This window comes from Sparus aurata, chromosome 1 (genome assembly GCF_900880675.1).
Source record: "Sparus aurata chromosome 1, fSpaAur1.1, whole genome shotgun sequence".
In the NCBI taxonomy this organism is placed as follows: Eukaryota; Metazoa; Chordata; class Actinopteri; order Spariformes; family Sparidae; genus Sparus; species Sparus aurata.
The window spans coordinates 4,727,184-4,744,808 of record NC_044187.1 but is presented as its reverse complement, the minus strand read 5'-3'; the positions used below and the strand labels follow the sequence as shown (position 1 = coordinate 4,744,808).

Genomic DNA, 17,625 nt, shown 5'->3' with positions numbered 1-17,625 from the left:
GCATGGGCTCCACCGCAGAAAGACCAGATGTGCAATAGATGCAGTGCAACCCTCCTTAAAGTTATTGCATACCATCATTCCAAACTCATGGAGGACTGGCCTCCCCCTTTTGTTGACCCCGTGGGGAAGCGGGCTGTGGGTGGATGGTGGCATGTTGGCACGTGGGCAGGGAGCAGGAATGTCTGTGATGGGGGAAGGAGGTGTAGCAGGTGCCAGACTACTAAATGTGGGTGGAGCACATATGGGTGGGGCCAGAGGTTGGGGCAGGGTGGCAGTGATGACACATTCAGTTGCTGGGTGTGAGGGGGCTCTTCAAAGGTTGCAAGTCAAGGAGGGTCTTGCCTTGAACTCAATAGAACTCTGAGTCAGGGCCCCCATTAGGCGCGGTGGTGGAACTGGTGGAGGCAGCCTGCAGCTTGGGTGGATAAATGGGAATGTTAGGAATTAAAACCTGTGCCACCGAACCACAGAACAAGGGGGGCGGTAGGGAGGTGTGGCAGAAGCCAGAGTAAAGTTACCGGTGGCTGTAGGGTTGAAGATGGTTGGAGCAGTCACCAGTCTTCGTTGCAGACGCTGCTCCTGTTCCTGGGTCAGCCAATGCCCCTCTGGCCCCTGGTTCTCTGTTGGCAGCCCAACCAACACCTTTTCCAAACCCTGAGTTTTCCATCCCTGCTGACCCACTACCAGACCTAACTGACCCACTACCAGATAATCAGTCAGTACCCTTCTCTGAAAGCCAACCAGACCTGCCTCATGACATAGTCCTGGGCCTCAGTTTAACCTCGAGTCCTGCTGCCCTGTTTCCGACCTCCTGCTCTAGTGTCCAGCTGCTATGGCTTGTTATTAAATCTTGCCTTTTGTTCTTTACCCTGCCTGCCTCTAGAGTGACTTACGTTTGGGTCCTCACTATTGTTGCCACAAGTAACATCCAGTTTGTTTTCTAAACATTAGCTCACACACACTCTGATGAATGTCTGGTTTAGGCTTTTTAATTGAATCAAAGCTCAGAGTAAAATCAAGGCTGACTGAACCTTTGCTGTTCTGCTGCCTCGCCTTTGGAACAATATCACATTTAGTTTTCAGTTTGCTGATACATCCATGTTTTACCTGCATTGTTTGTAAAGCAACAGTAAGAATCATTTCTTCATTTCATCTTAAGAGTTCACAGGCGTTCATCTTGACATGCATGTTAATAATATAAAGAGGAAGTGAGCCAGCAAGTTAACACGTCGATGTGTGTATAAGACAAGTGAACCAACCAGAGAGAGACAAACTGTCTCGTGACCGCGTCTTCCCTCTTCATGTAGAAGTGTTTGGTGAGATGAGCTGACATTCAGTACTTCTCATGTATGTGATCGACCTGCTGATTTAAAGATGTGAGGAGAAGCTATGAGTTTAACAGCAGCAGCAAGTGGATTTATTGTCGTCCTTCTCTCTGTACAAGGTACTGTACGTCTACATTTATACTGTAAGACTGTTAGCATGGTGGTTTTATAGTAAAGATTTGATGGGCAACAGTGCACAGTTAAGAGTTAGTAAAGCTGTGTTTCTGTGGATGAACAGTGACAGTACATACTGTACATTAACAATGGAAAAATCTGAAGAGAAAATCTGTTAAATAAAATGAATCTCTCTGAGGAACTTCCTCCATCGTTCAAACTTCCTCCAAACTGAACTTGAGCCTGCGTTCGTAGGTGTTAGAGGCTGGTCGATGTGCTCCGATAGCATAATTAACACAGGAACTGCAGTTCAAAAATAACATGAATCTCTATCATGTCTTTCACGTCAAGAGAAATTAAATACCATCAGAGTAACAAAATGGATAACAAGAGTACGTCAAATGAATTTGTAGAAATAATGTGATTAAAATGAGAGATGATGATACAAGTTCATTAAATAGGATAAACCCCTTGAGATGAACCATCTCGTTTTCGAGGGGGTCCTAAAAGAATAACGTGGACGTGCTGCTTTTAGTAATGAAGCCACAGAGAATAATCACCTGACTCCAGTTCCTGTCAGCTTCACAGAGTTTGATTTGTTTCATGTTTTTTAACTTAAATGTTTGAGTTCCCTCTCAGTGTTCCCATCAGCCTCGTTTTCTGCAGCAGCTGTTTTGAGTGAAACATCTCTAAAAACCAGCTGTACACTACCTGCCCAGCACCAAACAACAGACGGAGTTAGCATCTCGCTGGAGACCAAAGTAGAGTATTTAGCTGCTAGACAGATATTTTATCAGTATTTCTGAGTATTTCTTGCTTCAAGATACATTTGTCAGTATTTTCTATCTGTGAGAAAAGTTGCTCACACCTCAGAGTTCTGCATTTCTCTGCAGTTCTCATTCACACTCTGCAGCAGCTTGAACACAGGAAGATAACCAGTGGACACTTGTTTCATGCATCACACTTGTGCTGTGTTAAAGTACACAGTGTCAACACAGTCAGTGCGTTTACATGACACTCAAGAAAACCGAATTACTGCGTTAGTCTGACTATGATCGGATCTTTAAGATGCATGTATACACCTTTGTCTGACTAAAATCGGACCGGATCGGATTTGTCATAGTCGAATTACACCACGTAGATTATTCGATTGAAAGTCGCATTACTCCTGCATGTATACGTTTCCAGCGGATCGGATCGGATTTTGCGTTCTGCTCAGGCACGAGATTTTTCCCCGGGACCGTGAGCCGGAAGTAGACGGACGGCGGCGGCGGCGTCTTTCCACCGAAATCACCGCAAGAAAGAGCGCCAGAGTGCACCTAGTTTGTGTAATTATCATGTACACCATATACGAAGTGTACAAAGATGTAGCTTCGTCTCGCTCTTCGTACGCCATCTTTCTTGAATGCCGAGGAAGCTGGTGACGTAAAGAGGTCAGCCGGAGGTGGCCCCGTTAACACTAGTTGAAATGGGTACAGCGCCACCTAGCATACCGGGGTATGACATGCTTTCGGCCAGTAATTCGATTTTCTCACAGGCATGTATACTCGGATAATTGCAGTTGTACGATTGAGTAGCATAGTCGAACTATGGCTGTAATCTGACTAAGCTGTGCATGTAAACGCACTGATTGTTGCTCCTTCACTGCAGCCTCTGTGTAATGTCCGTCCTCAGTGTTCTCAGAGATCATGTGCACATCTTTCACTGTTCCTTTGCTTTAAATATTCTCATGTAAACCTTAATGATTTGTACATTTCTCCACACCTCTGTCGACTTTGTCCTGAACCACAACTACCACTGAAACTTTATTTACAGTATCAACCCAATTTTAAAACTGACCTTAAGAGAAACGTGTGATACAGATCAAGTCTTACGTACCGTTCCAGTTAAGATAACAGAGACTGCCCAAAAAACCTGTTGATGAATTTTCATTCATCTGATTAACACAGGTGAGAAAGGAGAGTTGAAGTCTTTCATGAAGCTCCATCGAGGAGAACAAAACTCAACAGTAAATGTGGTGAGACAGTGTATTGCTTCACCAGTGTTGAAGGACACTTCCTGGTCTCTGACTATATAACTTGTTGCCCAAATACTGCTTGTTTAAGTCACGTTGTAATTGAAGGAAGAATATGCATTTGGTCGATTGTGAAGTTTGTGTGTTTCTCGTATGAGATATAGTGAAGATTAGTGAAGGCACAGGAAGGTTAGTGAAGGCCCTGATGCTACTGCCCCAACACACAGCAGCAAAGAAAATTACGCTTGCAACAGACTTATGAAAGACTTCCAACATCTTGCTGCACACGTTGAAGGATCTCAGCTTCCTCAGGAAATAGAGTCTGCTCATCTCCTACAGACACATTGTAGACAGAACACTGCCCAGACGGACAAACTGTGGCCTGCCTGTCAAGTAGTCAGTAATCCAGGAGATCATTGTGTCATCACTACCATCACCTGCAGCTTCTCACCCAGTAGCAGAGGTTGAATGGCGTTAAAAGCACTGAAGAAATCAAAGAATGTGATCCTCACAGAGCCTTCTCTACCATCCAGATACACACGGGCTCATTGCAGCAGGTAGATGACAGCATCATCAACTCCTAAATGGGGCTGATAGGCAAATTGCAAAGGGTCCAGAAACGTCCTCACCTGTGGCCTCAGCTGGGCTAAGACCTCTCTCCAGGACCTTCATCACATGAGATGTGAGAGTGACTGGTCTGTAGTCTGCCGGGTCGGATGGCCTCAACATCTTGTGGACTGGAACCAGGCAGGACTTTTTCCACAGGGTTGGGACCTTCTCCTGACTCAGACTCAGGTTGTACAGATGTCCCAGTACAGGAGACAGCTGGCTGGCACAGGTCTTCATGGGATCCTCGGTGTGATGCCATCAGGGCCTTAGCCTTTCGCTGATGTAGTTTTTCCAGCTGCCTCTTTGGCCCCGTCCAGACGACAGCACAATTTTGCGTAAACGCACATGTATTGCATCATTTTGGCCAACCGTCCATAAGGATCCTGAAAACGCAGTGACTGAAAACGCACTTTTTTGAAAACAAGTCTCAGAGTGGAGAAATCGCGCCCCAGAGGCAAGAGGTCGCCCCACCCCTCGACCTCTTGCCTCTGACCTCTGAACCCTTCGACGTCTCATAACACAACAACAATGGCGGACTACATGCTCGTGTTCGTGCTACAGAAGATATTGAGCCTTTCTTGCAACTTACTCGCCTTGTAGTTGAGTGTGAGTCGCAGCAGCAGTTCGACCTCATTACCGGTCCACACAAACGATTCTGGTTTCCTTGCACTAGCCATTTTCATCTTCTTCTTGTTGTGTTCGGTTTCTCTGTCTACTGTCTCTTTGTTTACAGCGCGCAAGCTTAATGTGCATGCTCCATGTCTTCTTCTCCGTTTTTGGTGAATTTCAAGCATCACCTATAGGCCTGGAATATGAACTACAGCGTTTTCGGTCGTTTTCAGTGGATCTGTGTGGACGCAAATATTCTTGAAACGATGCTGAGAAAGACGGAGAAAAAAAAGATCGTTTTCGCCCGTCTGGACGGCCCCTTTTCCTGGCCTGTAGTTACTGTTGGGCGGGGGTTAATGCAGATGTCTTCAGTGGAGGAGGAGGGGGAGGGGGGGCAGATGGGGAGATGCTGCACAGGAGAGTGCTGGGGGAAGGTCGAGCCATTTGGGACAGTGTGGGTGTGTGGGGGGCTGGGGGTGTCTGGGGGGGTGGCAGGAAGTGAGCTAAACCTGTTAAAGAACTGGTTGAACTGGTTTGCTCTATCTAGACTCCCTGATGTCTGCCTGTCTTTCGCCTTTATCCCTGTGATGTTCTTCATTCCCGTCCACACATCTCTCACACTGTTCTGTTGGAGTTTGGCCTCCAGCTTCCTCCTGTAGCTGTCTTTACATGTCCTCAGCATCTCTCTGAGTTCGCGCTGCACTCTCCTCTGCTCCTCTCTGTCTCCAGACCTGAAAGCCCTCTTCTTCTTGTTCAGAAGTGCCTTCAGGTCATTAGTGATCCAGGGCTTGTTGTTGGAGAAGCAGTGCACGGTCCAGGCTGGCATGTTGGCGTCCTCACAGAATCTGGTGTAATTGGTGATGCAGTCAGTCATCTAAAAAATGTCCCCCCCCATGTAGCTCACAGAGTACATCCCATTCTGTCGACTCAAAGCAGACCTGCATTGCAATGTTTTGATGTTTGATGATGTTTTGAGTCTGATTTTAATGTCTGATGTGTTCTGTGTTACAGTGCTTCAGGGTCAGAATGACTGGGGAGTGACTTACAGCTCTACTGAGATCTGTGCCTTAAAAGGATCAACAGTGGAAATAAACTGCACCTACACATACCCATCCAGATTATTTGGCCGTGATAATGAAGTTAAAGAAACATTCTGGTTGACTAAACTGAGTGGAAATACACCTGTGGATCTGAGAACAGACTCAGATTATCAAGATCGTGTTGAGTACAGTTGTTCTGAGAAGAGCTGCACTCTGAGAATCACAGACCTGAGAGAGAGCGACTCAGCTGAGTACAAGTTCAAGTTCATTACAAAACAACCAGATGGGAGATATACTGGTTCACCTGGAGTCACTTTGAGGGTCACAGGTAACATTTTCATTTACATTTTAATCATTTCCAAATGTTCAACATCTGAAGAACAATAATATAAATGTGTGTGTGTTTGTTGACAGTTTGTCTAAAAAAGCATTCTTGTGTCCTTTTCCCATCCAGATCTGCAGGTGAAGGTGGGCAGATATTATCGCTGGGGAGAGCTGAAGTGTCACAGCAGTTGTCGTCTACTTGATCATTCTTCATACATCTGGTACAAAGATGGACAGAAAGTTCAGTCACAAACATCTTCTACTTATTCAAACTACTTTTATTCTGCAGACAGTTATTCCTGTGCTGTTAGAGGACATGAGGATTTCCCTTCTCCTCCAGTGTGTGAGTTTACTACACTAACATAACACCATCTGATGGAGTCTGATAACTACATGTATTTTAATTTGGAGACCCTCATTGTGACTCTTCATCAACTCTGGTTTAAAAATGATCTAAACTTTGTTTTATCTTTCAGGTGTCTATGATCGACCCTGCAACAGAGTGATTTACACTGACAGAAGCATCTGTGCCTCCAAAGGCTCATCAGTGGACATTTCTTGCACTTACAGCAGTTATAAAACTATCAGATCTAAATTCTGGTTCGGTCCTGAACGTTCTCATCAGTGGCAGAGTCCTTCACAACCTGAGGACCTTAGTGAAGACTCCCAGTTTGCAGGTCGTGTTCAGGTCCTTGAATCAGAGACAGGACGCTCCACTCTGAGAATCACTGACCTGACAGAGAGTGATTCAGCTCAGTATCACTTCAAATTCACAACAGACGGTTTTGAATGGAACAGTAGTTTACCTGCTACAACTCTGACTGTCACAGGTACTGATGAACACACACTGATGTAAAACATCAACATAGAACATTTAGAAACAGTGAACATGTTGAAAATGATGGATCATCATGAGTGTGTGTAATAATTACTGTTGTGTTGGCACTAATGTTCACTGCTAGTTCTAGGAATAGTAACTGTTGTGTTGTCGTGTGTGTACATCTATCAGTGATTTCTGTTAGAACCAGTGATAATAATATTGTTTCTTGTTCTCATATCCAGCTCTGCAGGTGCAGGTGACCAGAATAACAGTCCACCAGTCTGATACTGAGGCAGAGCTGAAGTGTCACAGCAGCTGCAGTCCAGCTGGTCGTCTTTCCTACGTCTGGTTCAAGAACAGACAGAAAGTCAGAGGGGTGGAGACATCTTCTTTTAAAGGCCGGGTTTATCCTGGAGACATCATCTCTTGTGCTTTGAAAGGACATGAGAACTACGGCTCTCCTCCAGTCTGTGAGTTTGATCCACTGTATCAGGAAAAAGACATACATTTCAATCACAACAGTCAATTGTCTGATAACATATTCAAATTGTTCATTAATACATGTTCATATCTCCTCCAGATGCTCCAAAGCTTCCCTCTGTGTCAGTGAGTCCCTCTGCTGAGATAGTGGAGGGCAGTTCAGTGACTCTGACCTGTAGCAGTGATGCTAACCTAGCAGCTAATTACACCTGGTACAAGGAGAATGGAGATCCAGACCTTCAACCTCTCAGTAAAGAACCACAGCTTGTCTTCAGCTCCATCCAGTCCTCTGACTCTGGAGAGTATTACTGTACAGCTGAGAAGGAGCTGGGGAGGAGGACGTCTGAATACATCTATATCTTTGTGAGAAGTGAGAGAAACACTTTATATAAATATAAAAACCAACTTGATCATGTTCAGTTTTTACAGGAGAAGATTCTTCTGATCACATCTATTCTCTTTAAATCCCATGAATGCCACTTTAGTAACAAACACTTAAACTAGAACAACACCTCTCCTCCATCACAATAAGTGGTTGATTAACGGACAGTAACACCTGGGAAACTGATAAATGAATCTAACCCTACTAGTGAGGTCCACTACAGTCTATTTAATAATTGTCTATCTCCATTTCCAGGGAGCTCAACAACAACAATGATGATAAATATCATCAGGTTGATTCTGGTGGTTCTGGTGTCGGTTCTGCTGCTTCTGTTTTGTCTGTGGATGAGGTGAAACTACAAACATTAACATCAACTGATCTGTTACTTTGAATATCTACTTTCACGTTTTTTGAGTGTTTAACAATCATTTTTGTTCGTTTGTTGATTTCCTTCAGGAAGAAGAAAACTCTGAGCTCCACCACTGAACCAAATGAGCCCATAGAGACTGTGGAGATGAGAGAGGTATTGGACCACAGTGATGAGAAATCAGCAAATTTACTGTCAATGTTTTTATAACAAAGATCAAGTTAAGGAAACAGTTCTGCTTTAAACATGTCTGAATTTGTTGTCATTTAAAATCTAATTGTGTCCAGGTTCCATTTATGAGGCCTTTGACTCTCATCTTGTTGTCTCTCCCCATCAGTTGGAGTCTGATCCTGATTACACCAACATCTCACCTTTGAATAGAGAAACTGCAGCATGTGGCAGAAGTTCTGAGTAGCATGCAGCTTTATTTTTACCTGTGCAGGTACATTACATATGTGAAGGATTATACTTGGTATGCAACATGCTATTTTATCTTTTAATGCTCCTAAAATGACATTTGACTCTAATGCAGTAACTTGTTTTGAAGAAATACTGATTGTTCTATCACATCACACCTGTCCTGGCAGAGAAAGACATGTGGAACAGGAAGCACAGTATCTCACAGCATGTACATTATATATTAAACACATTGACATGTAACATGAGCCCAGCTCTATCACTCTGTAGCTGTAACATGTTCAAAGTACTGCAGTGGCTGATTGAAATAAACATCCAGCTTCCAACAACAACTCTGTAGTTTGAACATCATGTCAGTTCCCTCTCTGTGCTGCAGAGGGCGACACTGCAGAAAGTTTTGGATTTCAGCTTTAAACAAACTCTTTTTGTGTTTAGTCTTCAGAATAAAGGTTTTATTCATCAACAGTGGACACAAATAAAATATGGATCACTTTGTTTTCTCTGACTGTGTTCTCAGCACTTCTTTGGTTTGTATTTTATTTAGTTGTTGTATTTTTTGCAGTTCTTTAATTCTTGTATTGGCTCCAGCCTGCTCCTCCTGATGCTTTTTGTATTTTGTATTCAGACCTCAGCTTGTTATTAAAGCTCAGCTTTTGTTCCTTACCTTGCCTGCCTCCTGAGTGTCTTGTGTTTGGGTCCTCACCATTTCATGACTCATAACAATACCAACTGGCCAACAATGGACCAGGCGGGGAAAAAATTTCTGATGTGGGAGCTGAAGAAGTACTGCTTAATTTGTGAACAACTGAACTCTATCACAGGATCTGTGGACGGGCTGGTTTTCCACAACTTAATCCCAAAGACACACTGCTCAAGACCAAAGCTGTTGGACTCACAACTTGTAGTCACTGACTTCACTAACAGCCTGCTAACCTCCTGCCTGCTCCAGCTCCTGTCTCAGCGAGTCACCAGCCTGCTAACTTTGTTTCCAAGCACTGCAGAGGTCCCCCTGTTTGTCTCCTTGGAGGGTCTTCTGCCCTGTGGTTGTGAGTCTCCCCTGTCGACGCAGGTCTTGTTGATGGGTCAGTCGACACCTCTCCAACCGCTGAGGCCATGTCCACACATACCAAAACAATCTTTTTTTCCCCCTGTCTTCTTTGGCATCTTTTAAAGAATATCTGCGTCCAAACAGATTTATTGAAGACGACTCTACATGCTGTAGTTCATATTCCAGGCCTATAGGTGGTGCTTGAAATTCACCAAAAACAGAGAAGAAGAGACGAAGAATGCGCATGAAGCTTGCACAATGTATACAGACAGACAGTAGAAGGAGAAACCAAACACAACAAGAAGAAGACTAAAATAGCTAGTCGATTGTCCATGATCCTTTTATTATAGACAAGCGTGGTGGCAAAGGACCTCAACATTTTGCCCTAATATCCCTAATAGGCTCAATATCTTCTGCAGGATGAATACAAGCATATAGTCCGCCATTGTTGTTGTTGTTGTTGTTATGAGACGTTGCGCGGTTAAGAGGTAGAAGGCTAGAGGTCGAGGGGTGGGGCAATGGCATCAACGATACGCAAAGTATGCAGAGTCGCTGTCCACACGAGAAAGCAAGGATGACGTTTTAAAATGTTTTCACCCTGAGACCAGTTTTCAAAAAAGAAAGTTTACACACAAAAGCGTTTCCATGTGGATGGAGCTACCAATCCCTGCAGACCCACCACCAGACCCCCCAGACCATCATTCAGCAGCCTTCTCTGACATCCAGTGACACCTGCCTCATTCCATAGTCCTGGTGCCCTCTCACCTGCCTCCTGTTCTGGTGTCCAAGGGCCTCCAATGGTATCAAGACTCTGGTCCTGGTCTCCAGCTTCCTGAGGGCTTCCAGCTCTGCCACTGGTCTCGTGGCCTCCAGCCGGTCATGGTTTGATATTGAAGGTTGCCTCATGTTCTTTACCTGCCTGCCACGCTGACTGCCTTCTCACTATTGTTGCTACATGTAACATCCAGTTTGTTGTCTAAACATTAGCTCACACACAGTCTGATGAATGTCTGGTTTAGGCTTTTTAATTTAATCATGCTCAAATTAAAATCGGGGCTGACTGAACCTTTGCTGTTCTGCTGCCTCGCCTTTGGAATAATATCACACTTAGTGTTTTTGAATTATGTTTGTAGTGCAACAGTAAGAATCATTTCTTCATTTCATCTTGAGGGTTTACAGGCACTCGTCTCTTCATACATGTTAATAATATAAAGAGGAAGTGAGCCAGCCAGTTAACACCTCGATGTGCGTTTAAGACAAATGAACCAACCAGAGAGAGACAAACTGTCTCGTGACCGCGTCTTCCCTCTTTATGTAGAAGTGTTTGGTGAGATGAACTGACATTCAGTACTTCTCATGCATGTGATCGACCTGCTGATTTAACAACGTGAGGAGAAGCTATGAGTTTAACAGCAGCAGCAAGTGGATTTGTTCTCGTCCTTCTCTCTGTACAAGGTACTGTACATCTACATTTATACTGTAAGACTGTTAGCATGGTGGGTTTATAGTAAAGATTTGATGTGCAACAGTGCACAGTTAGAGATAGTAAAGTTGTGTCTGTGTGGATGTACAGTGACAGTACATACTGTACATTAACAATGGAAAACTCTGAAGAGAAAATCTGTTAAATAAAATGAATCGCTCTGAGGAACTTCCTCCATCGTTCAAACTTCCTCCAAACTCAACTTGAGCCTGCGTTCGTAGGTGTTAGAGGCTGGTCGATGTGCTCCGATAGTATAATTAACACAGGAATCAAACTTCAGAAATAACACAAATCTCTATCATGTCTTTCACGTCAAGAGAAATTAAATAACATCAGAGTAACAAGATGAATAACAAGTGTACGTCACAAAAATGTGTATTTAGAATGTGACTAAAATAAGAGAATAAAGTGGAGGTGCTGCTTGTAGTAATGAAGCCACAGAGAATTATCACCTGACTCCAGTTCCTGTCAGCTTCACAGAGTTTGATTTTGTTTTATTTTTATAACTTTATTGTTTGAGTTCACTCTTAGTGTTCTCATCAGCCTCGTTTCCTGTTTTCAGTGAAACATCTCTTAAAACCAGCTGTACACTACCTGCTCAGCACCAAACAACAGACAGAGTTAGCATCTCACTGGACACCAAAGTAGAGTATTTAGCTGCTAGACAGATATTTTATCAGTATTTATGAGTATTTCTTGCTTTAGGATGAATTTGTCAGTGTTTTCTATCTGTGAGAAAAGTTGCTCACACCTCAGAGTTCTGCATTTCTTTGCTGTTGTCATTCACACTCTGCCCAGCCTGAACACAGGAAGATAACCAGCAGACATGCGTCACACTTTTCTTAGAAGTACTTCTCTCTAAGTGTTGTGTTAAAGTACACAGTGTCAACACATTGTTGCTCCTTCACTGCAGCCTCTGTGTGATGTCCGTCCTCAGTGCTCTCAGAGATCATGTGCACATCTTTCACTGTTCCTTTGCTTTAAATATTCTCATGTAAACCTTAATGATTTGTACATTTCTCCACACCTCTGTCGACTTTGTCATGAACCACAATTACCACTGAAACTTTATTTACAGTATCAACCCAATTTTAAAACAGACCTGAAGAGAAACGTGTGATACAGATCAAGTCTTACGTACCGTTCTAGTTAAGATGACAGAGACCAAAAAACATGTTGATGAATTTTCATTCATCTGATGGTGAGAAAGGAGACTCAGGAGACATGATGCCTTACATTGAAGTAATTAATGAAGCTCCATTTGTTATGAATTTGATCTGAACCCAGAAGCACAACTCAAACCACGCATGACAGTGAACAATTATTCTTTAAATGAACAGCAAGGTGAGAATAGTGTGAGAGGTGGTGCGAGGTCCCAGGGTCCCGACGTGTCTTGTAGAATCACCAGGAGTGACGAGGGTGAAGGTGTCGTGGCGTGGCGAGGTGTGGTGAAGTCTGTCTTCCCGAGCGTACTCGCTTGGCAGGGAAACACAGGAGATGAGACAGCGTGCAGGCTGAATCCACAGGCAGGCAGAACAGCAGCAAACACAAAGTACGACGAAGGCACGGCAATCTGGAGCAAAGCAGGAGAGGCACAGGGACATTGGCTACACAAGCTAATCACAGAATGTAGCGACAAAAACTTATACTGGAGAGCCAAGGTGCGAACAACCACAGAAACTGACAAAACGATCTGGCAGCCAGCAGTAGGGATCCCAGAGCTTTTAAAGGGAGTTGATTGAAGATAGGATCCACCTGGCTGCTGCCTGTGGAGCGCAAACCGGCCCACATGCAGGCACACAGAACAGACAGGGGAAGGGACACAGGAGGAAAACAGGGAGACACACATACACAAGAGGGCAGGGCTGCCATGATGGAATCATGACACCATTGAGGAGAACAAAGCTCAACAGTACATGTAGTGAGACAGTGTATTGTTTCACCAGTGCTGAAGGACACTTCCTGGTCTCTGACTATTTAACCTGCTGGAATACTGCTTGTTTAAGTCACGTTGTAATTGAAGGAAGAATATGGTTTTGGGTTGATCGTGAAGTTTGTGTGTTTCTTGTATGAGATGTAGTGAAGTTTAGTGAAGGTACAGGAACCTCTGACCACACAGAAGTCTGTGACCGTGATCATGACCTCAGGGTGACTCTACCTCCTCTGTAAGTAGAGTGGGAGATGTATACAGACACATTTACTACTGTGAACCTGTGAGACTGAACATATGAAGATTCCTTTACAAAACCGTCTGAAGGCCTTTACTCGCCCACCAAACACAAGTTTGTATGAAGAGAACCTCAGTATGTTGAGAAGTGTAGCATCACAGACTGAAGCTCCTTCACTACAGTGAAAATCTGTCTCCTGATGATGTTTAGAGTCTGATTGTAGTTTCTGATGTTCTCTGTGTTACAGTGATACAGGGTCAGAATGGCTGGGGACTGACTTACAGCTCTACTGAGATCTGTGCCTTAAAAGGATCAACAGTGGACATGAGATGCACCTACACATACCCATCCAGAATAGATGGTGTTGATACTGAAGTTAAGGAAACATTCTGGTTTATCAAGGAGGGAAGAAATCAACCTGTGGATCTGAGAACAGACTCAGATTATCAAGATCGTGTTGAGTACAGTTGTTCTGAGAAGAGCTGCACTCTGAGAATCACAGACCTGAGAGAGAGCGACTCAGCTGAGTACAAGTTCAGGATCATAACAAACCAACCAGGTGGGAGATATACTGGTTCACCAGGAGTCACTTTGAAGATCAAAGGTAACATTTTCATTCATATTGTAATCATTTCTAAATGTTCAACATCTAGACAACAAAAATATAAATGTGTTGTGTGTGTATGTTGACAGTTTGTCTAAAATAACATTCTTGTTCCTTCTTCACATCCAGATCTCCAGGTGAAGGTGAGCGCATCCTCACTATTCTCCCTGGAAATACGTGAACTGTCACAGCAGTTGTCGTCTACCTGATCATTCTTCCTACATCTGGTACAAAAATGGACAGAAAATTCAATCAGAAACATCTTCTACTTATTCATTCTATAGTACTTCTGCAGACAGTTATTCCTGTGCTGTTGAAGGACATGAGGATTTCCCCTCTCCTCCAGTGTGTGAGTTTACTACACTAACATAACACCATCTGATGGAGTCTAATAACTACATGTATTTTAATATGGAGACCTTCATTGTGACTCTTCATCAACTCTGGTTTAAAAATGATCCAAACTTTGTTTTATCTTTCAGGTGTCGAATATCAAACCTGCAACAGAGTGATTTACACTGACAGAAGCATCTGTGCCTCCAAAGGCTCATCAGTGGACATTTCTTGCACTTACAGCAGTTATAAAACTATCAGATCTAAATTCTGGTTCAGTCCTGAACGTTCTCATCAGTGGCAGAGTCCTTCACAGCCTGAGGACCTTAGTGAAGACTCCCAGTTTGCAGGTCGTGTTCAGGTCCTTGAATCAGAGAGAGGACGCTCCACTCTGAGAATCACTGACCTGACAGAGAGTGATTCAGCTCAGTATCACTTCAAATTCACAACAGGATGGTTTGAGTGGAACAGTAGTTTACCTGCTACAACTCTGACAGTCACAGGTACTGATGAACACACACTGATGTAAAACATCAACACAGAACATTTAGAAACAGTGAAGATGTTGAAAATGATGGATCATGATGAGTTTGTGTAATAATTACTGTTGTGTTGGCACTAATGTTCACTGCTAGTTCTAGGAATAGTAACTGTTGTGTTGTCGTGAGTGTACATCTATCAGTGATTTCTGTTAGAACCAGTGATAATAATATTGTTTCTTGTTCTCATATCCAGCTCTGCAGGTGCAGGTGACCAGAATAACAGTCCACCAGTCTGATACTGAGGCAGAGCTGAAGTGTCACAGCAGCTGCAGTCCAGCTGGTCGTCTTTCCTACGTCTGGTTCAAGAACGGAGAGGAAGTCACAGGGGAGGAGACATCTTCTTTTAAAGGCCGGGTTTATCCTGGAGACATCATCTCTTGTGCTTTGAAAGGACATGAGAACTACGGCTCTCCTCCAGTCTGTGAGTTTGATCCACTGTATCAGGAAAAATCACATACATTTCAATCACAACAGTCAATTGTCTGATTACATATCATAATTTTCATTAATACATAAAAATTAATATCTCCTCCAGATGCTCCAAAGCTTCCCTCTGTGTCAGTGAGTCCCTCTGCTGAGATGGTGGAGGGCAGTTCAGTGACTCTGACCTGCAGCAGTGATGCTAACCCAGCAGCTAATTACACCTGGTACAAGGAGAATGGAGATCCAGACTTTCAACCTCTCAGTAAAGAACCACAGCTTGTCTTCAGCTCCATCCAGTCCTCTGACTCTGGAGAGTATTACTGTACAGCTGAGAACGAGCTGGGGAGGAGGACGTCTGAATTCATCTATATTAATGTGACATGTGAGTGAAACAGTTCATTTAAAAATAACAAATGAAATCTGTCCAGTCTTTGCAGGAGAAGATTTTACTGTCATGTCTACGTTCTTGTGCTCCACATTCTCAGTCTGCTGTAATTCACTGAGCAGCTCCAGGAACTTGAGGAGTTTTATGCTGTTTTGGGACTCAGATTCAAACAGTGCTACACACAGCTGTTCACACTCTAATGGTTTAAATACTACATATTCTATTATTGTAACACACACTTAACCTTTTCTCTTCATACATCTCCAGATGCTCCAAAGCTTCCCTCTGTGTCAGTGAGTCCCTCTGCTGAGATAGTGGAGGGCAGTTCAGTGACTCTGACCTGTAGCAGTGATGCTAACCCAGCAGCTAATTACACCTGGTACAAGGAGAATGTAAGACTCACCAAAAGCATCAGGACAGATCTTCACCCTCACTGACTTCAGAGCTGAACACAGTGGGAATTATTACTGTGAGGCCCAGAACAGCAGAGGACGTCATAACTCCACCTTACAGCTGATTGTTGTGGCAGGTGAGTTATTAATTCCCAAACATGATCATTTTTTTGTTTGTGAAACCTTTGACAAAACCAACCTCTCTTCACACGTTCAGTTGTTTTTGTCCAACTCACAGTCACATTTTGACCCAATAGTTCTTGTAACTTCCAGTGTTTGTTCTCTGTCACTGTTTTCCAGCAACATGGAAGTTACCAGTCGCTCTCTCAACCACTGCTGTTATTCTGGTCTTCATACTACTCGCTGTCCTTTTCTGTATCAGGTGAGCAGTTCAGTTTCTCTGTGATTGAATTTACCTCTCATCTTAAAGGAAAGACTTACATATGTAAGATGTAAGGGATAATGCCCGACGAGGTGTCCATAAACAGGAGTTAATGGATGACGCAGAGGCCTAAGAGTGCGTCGGACGGTTCTTAGGCCTCCGCGTCGTCCATTAATTCCTGTTCATGGACACCTCGTCGGGCATTATCCCACTTATACCATGGTCACTTGCCAAAGAAAAGAAATTCGGACCATTAATTTACATTTTTATGCGTTTTACAATCAAATCAAAAGTTTTTCACAAGCCATATTTTAGTTTCCCTGGTAACGCCTGAGGGTTTGACTAATACCTGGAACAGTCATTACTCTCCCGTAAGATTCTTATGCAATGGAAACGTTGTTCACTCCTCCAGTAAATAGGACGGACCATAGATACGACTTGGCAACGGGAGATATTCTAGTCCCCTCAGCCATGAGCCACAAAGCTAACGCTATGCTAGCAAGATTCAAAGTCAATAACAATGCATACGGTTGACAAACAGTAAATATAATTTGACAGTATGCTAACAACATTGTCCCCAAATCAATAGCAAGATTTTCACGAACAAATGACCGGTCGTGTGTAACGTTACTGTGGCCGCAGCCTGAAGCAGAGAGTTGAACAGCGAACGGGATGAGAGATTATTCGCGTATCAGTAAATTTAGAGGGGAAGTGAACTTTCTGCAGCTTGTGTGTTACAGTCGCCACCCTGTGGTGTTCAGAGGATAAGGCACTGAAGGACTGACGGACTGAACTCAGTGCTGGGAATATAATATTCAGATTTGATACGCCAGCTAGTGCATTGATTTACAGCGGTTAACAGTCAATTTGACTGGAACTACTTAGTAGGTATCCATATATCAGGGGTTAATGGACACCCTGCAGCCAATCAGAATCGAGTATTCCCCTAGACCATGGTATAAGACAGAGTTATTGGCACTCTAGTCCCGCTGATATCAAGCTTGTTTTAAGAAGAACATGTTTTAAGGTACCCACTAGCTCAGATGGTAGAGCTAGCGGCCTCACATACAGAGGCTGCAATGGTCCTGGGTTTGAATCTGACCTGTGGCCCTCTGCTTCTGCTTCATCCCCCCCGACCCCCCTCTATCTTGTATGAACATATGCTTGAAATTATATGAACCTATCTTGTAAGGTCTGCGAAGAGTAATTTGTTTGTTTCTTTGTTTGGAGCTTTTATCGTCTCTTCAGAAGAGTGAGGTCTTCACAACACCAGTCTGAGGCTGAGGAGAGACCAGACAACAGAGCACAGGTATAAACAGAAAGATCCTACCTTGTCCTTCTTTACCTCCTTTCTTTCCCCACAT

At 43.6% G+C, this 17,625-nt stretch overlaps 1 protein-coding gene and 2 long non-coding RNA genes across 3 annotated transcripts; all 3 read left to right on the top strand.

Moving 5' to 3' along the window:
- Positions 1–1,312: 1,312 nt before the first annotated feature.
- LOC115587139 (uncharacterized) lies at positions 1,313–15,597 on the top strand. Its single transcript, XM_030426797.1, has 6 exons — positions 1,313–1,444; positions 5,683–6,039; positions 6,166–6,378; positions 6,512–6,865; positions 14,873–15,116; positions 15,588–15,597. Exons 1-6 carry the CDS (start codon positions 1,390–1,392, stop codon positions 15,595–15,597), a joined length of 1,233 nt encoding a protein of 410 aa, XP_030282657.1. The 5' UTR covers positions 1,313–1,389.
- LOC115585646 (uncharacterized) lies at positions 7,633–8,833 on the top strand. The gene is made up of 4 exons (XR_003984740.1): positions 7,633–7,705; positions 7,973–8,066; positions 8,174–8,240; positions 8,422–8,833. It is a non-coding gene; the product is annotated as an uncharacterized LOC115585646 (long non-coding RNA).
- Positions 15,598–15,868: 271 nt separating the features above from the next.
- Positions 15,869–17,542, top strand: LOC115585694 (uncharacterized). The gene is made up of 3 exons (XR_003984748.1): positions 15,869–16,016; positions 16,180–16,261; positions 17,492–17,542. It is a non-coding gene; the product is annotated as an uncharacterized LOC115585694 (long non-coding RNA).
- Positions 17,543–17,625: the final 83 nt, after the last annotated feature.

Coding starts and splice junctions, on each gene's coding strand:
- LOC115587139 (XM_030426797.1), top strand. CDS start 1,390: ATGAGTTTAACAGCAGCAGCAAGTGGATTTATTGTCGTCCTTCTCTCT. Junction 6,040..6,165: donor AGTCACTTTGAGGGTCACAG/GTAACATTTTCA, acceptor TTTCCCATCCAG/ATCTGCAGGTGAAGGTGGGC. Junction 6,866..14,872: donor TACAACTCTGACTGTCACAG/GTACTGATGAAC, acceptor TCTCATATCCAG/CTCTGCAGGTGCAGGTGACC.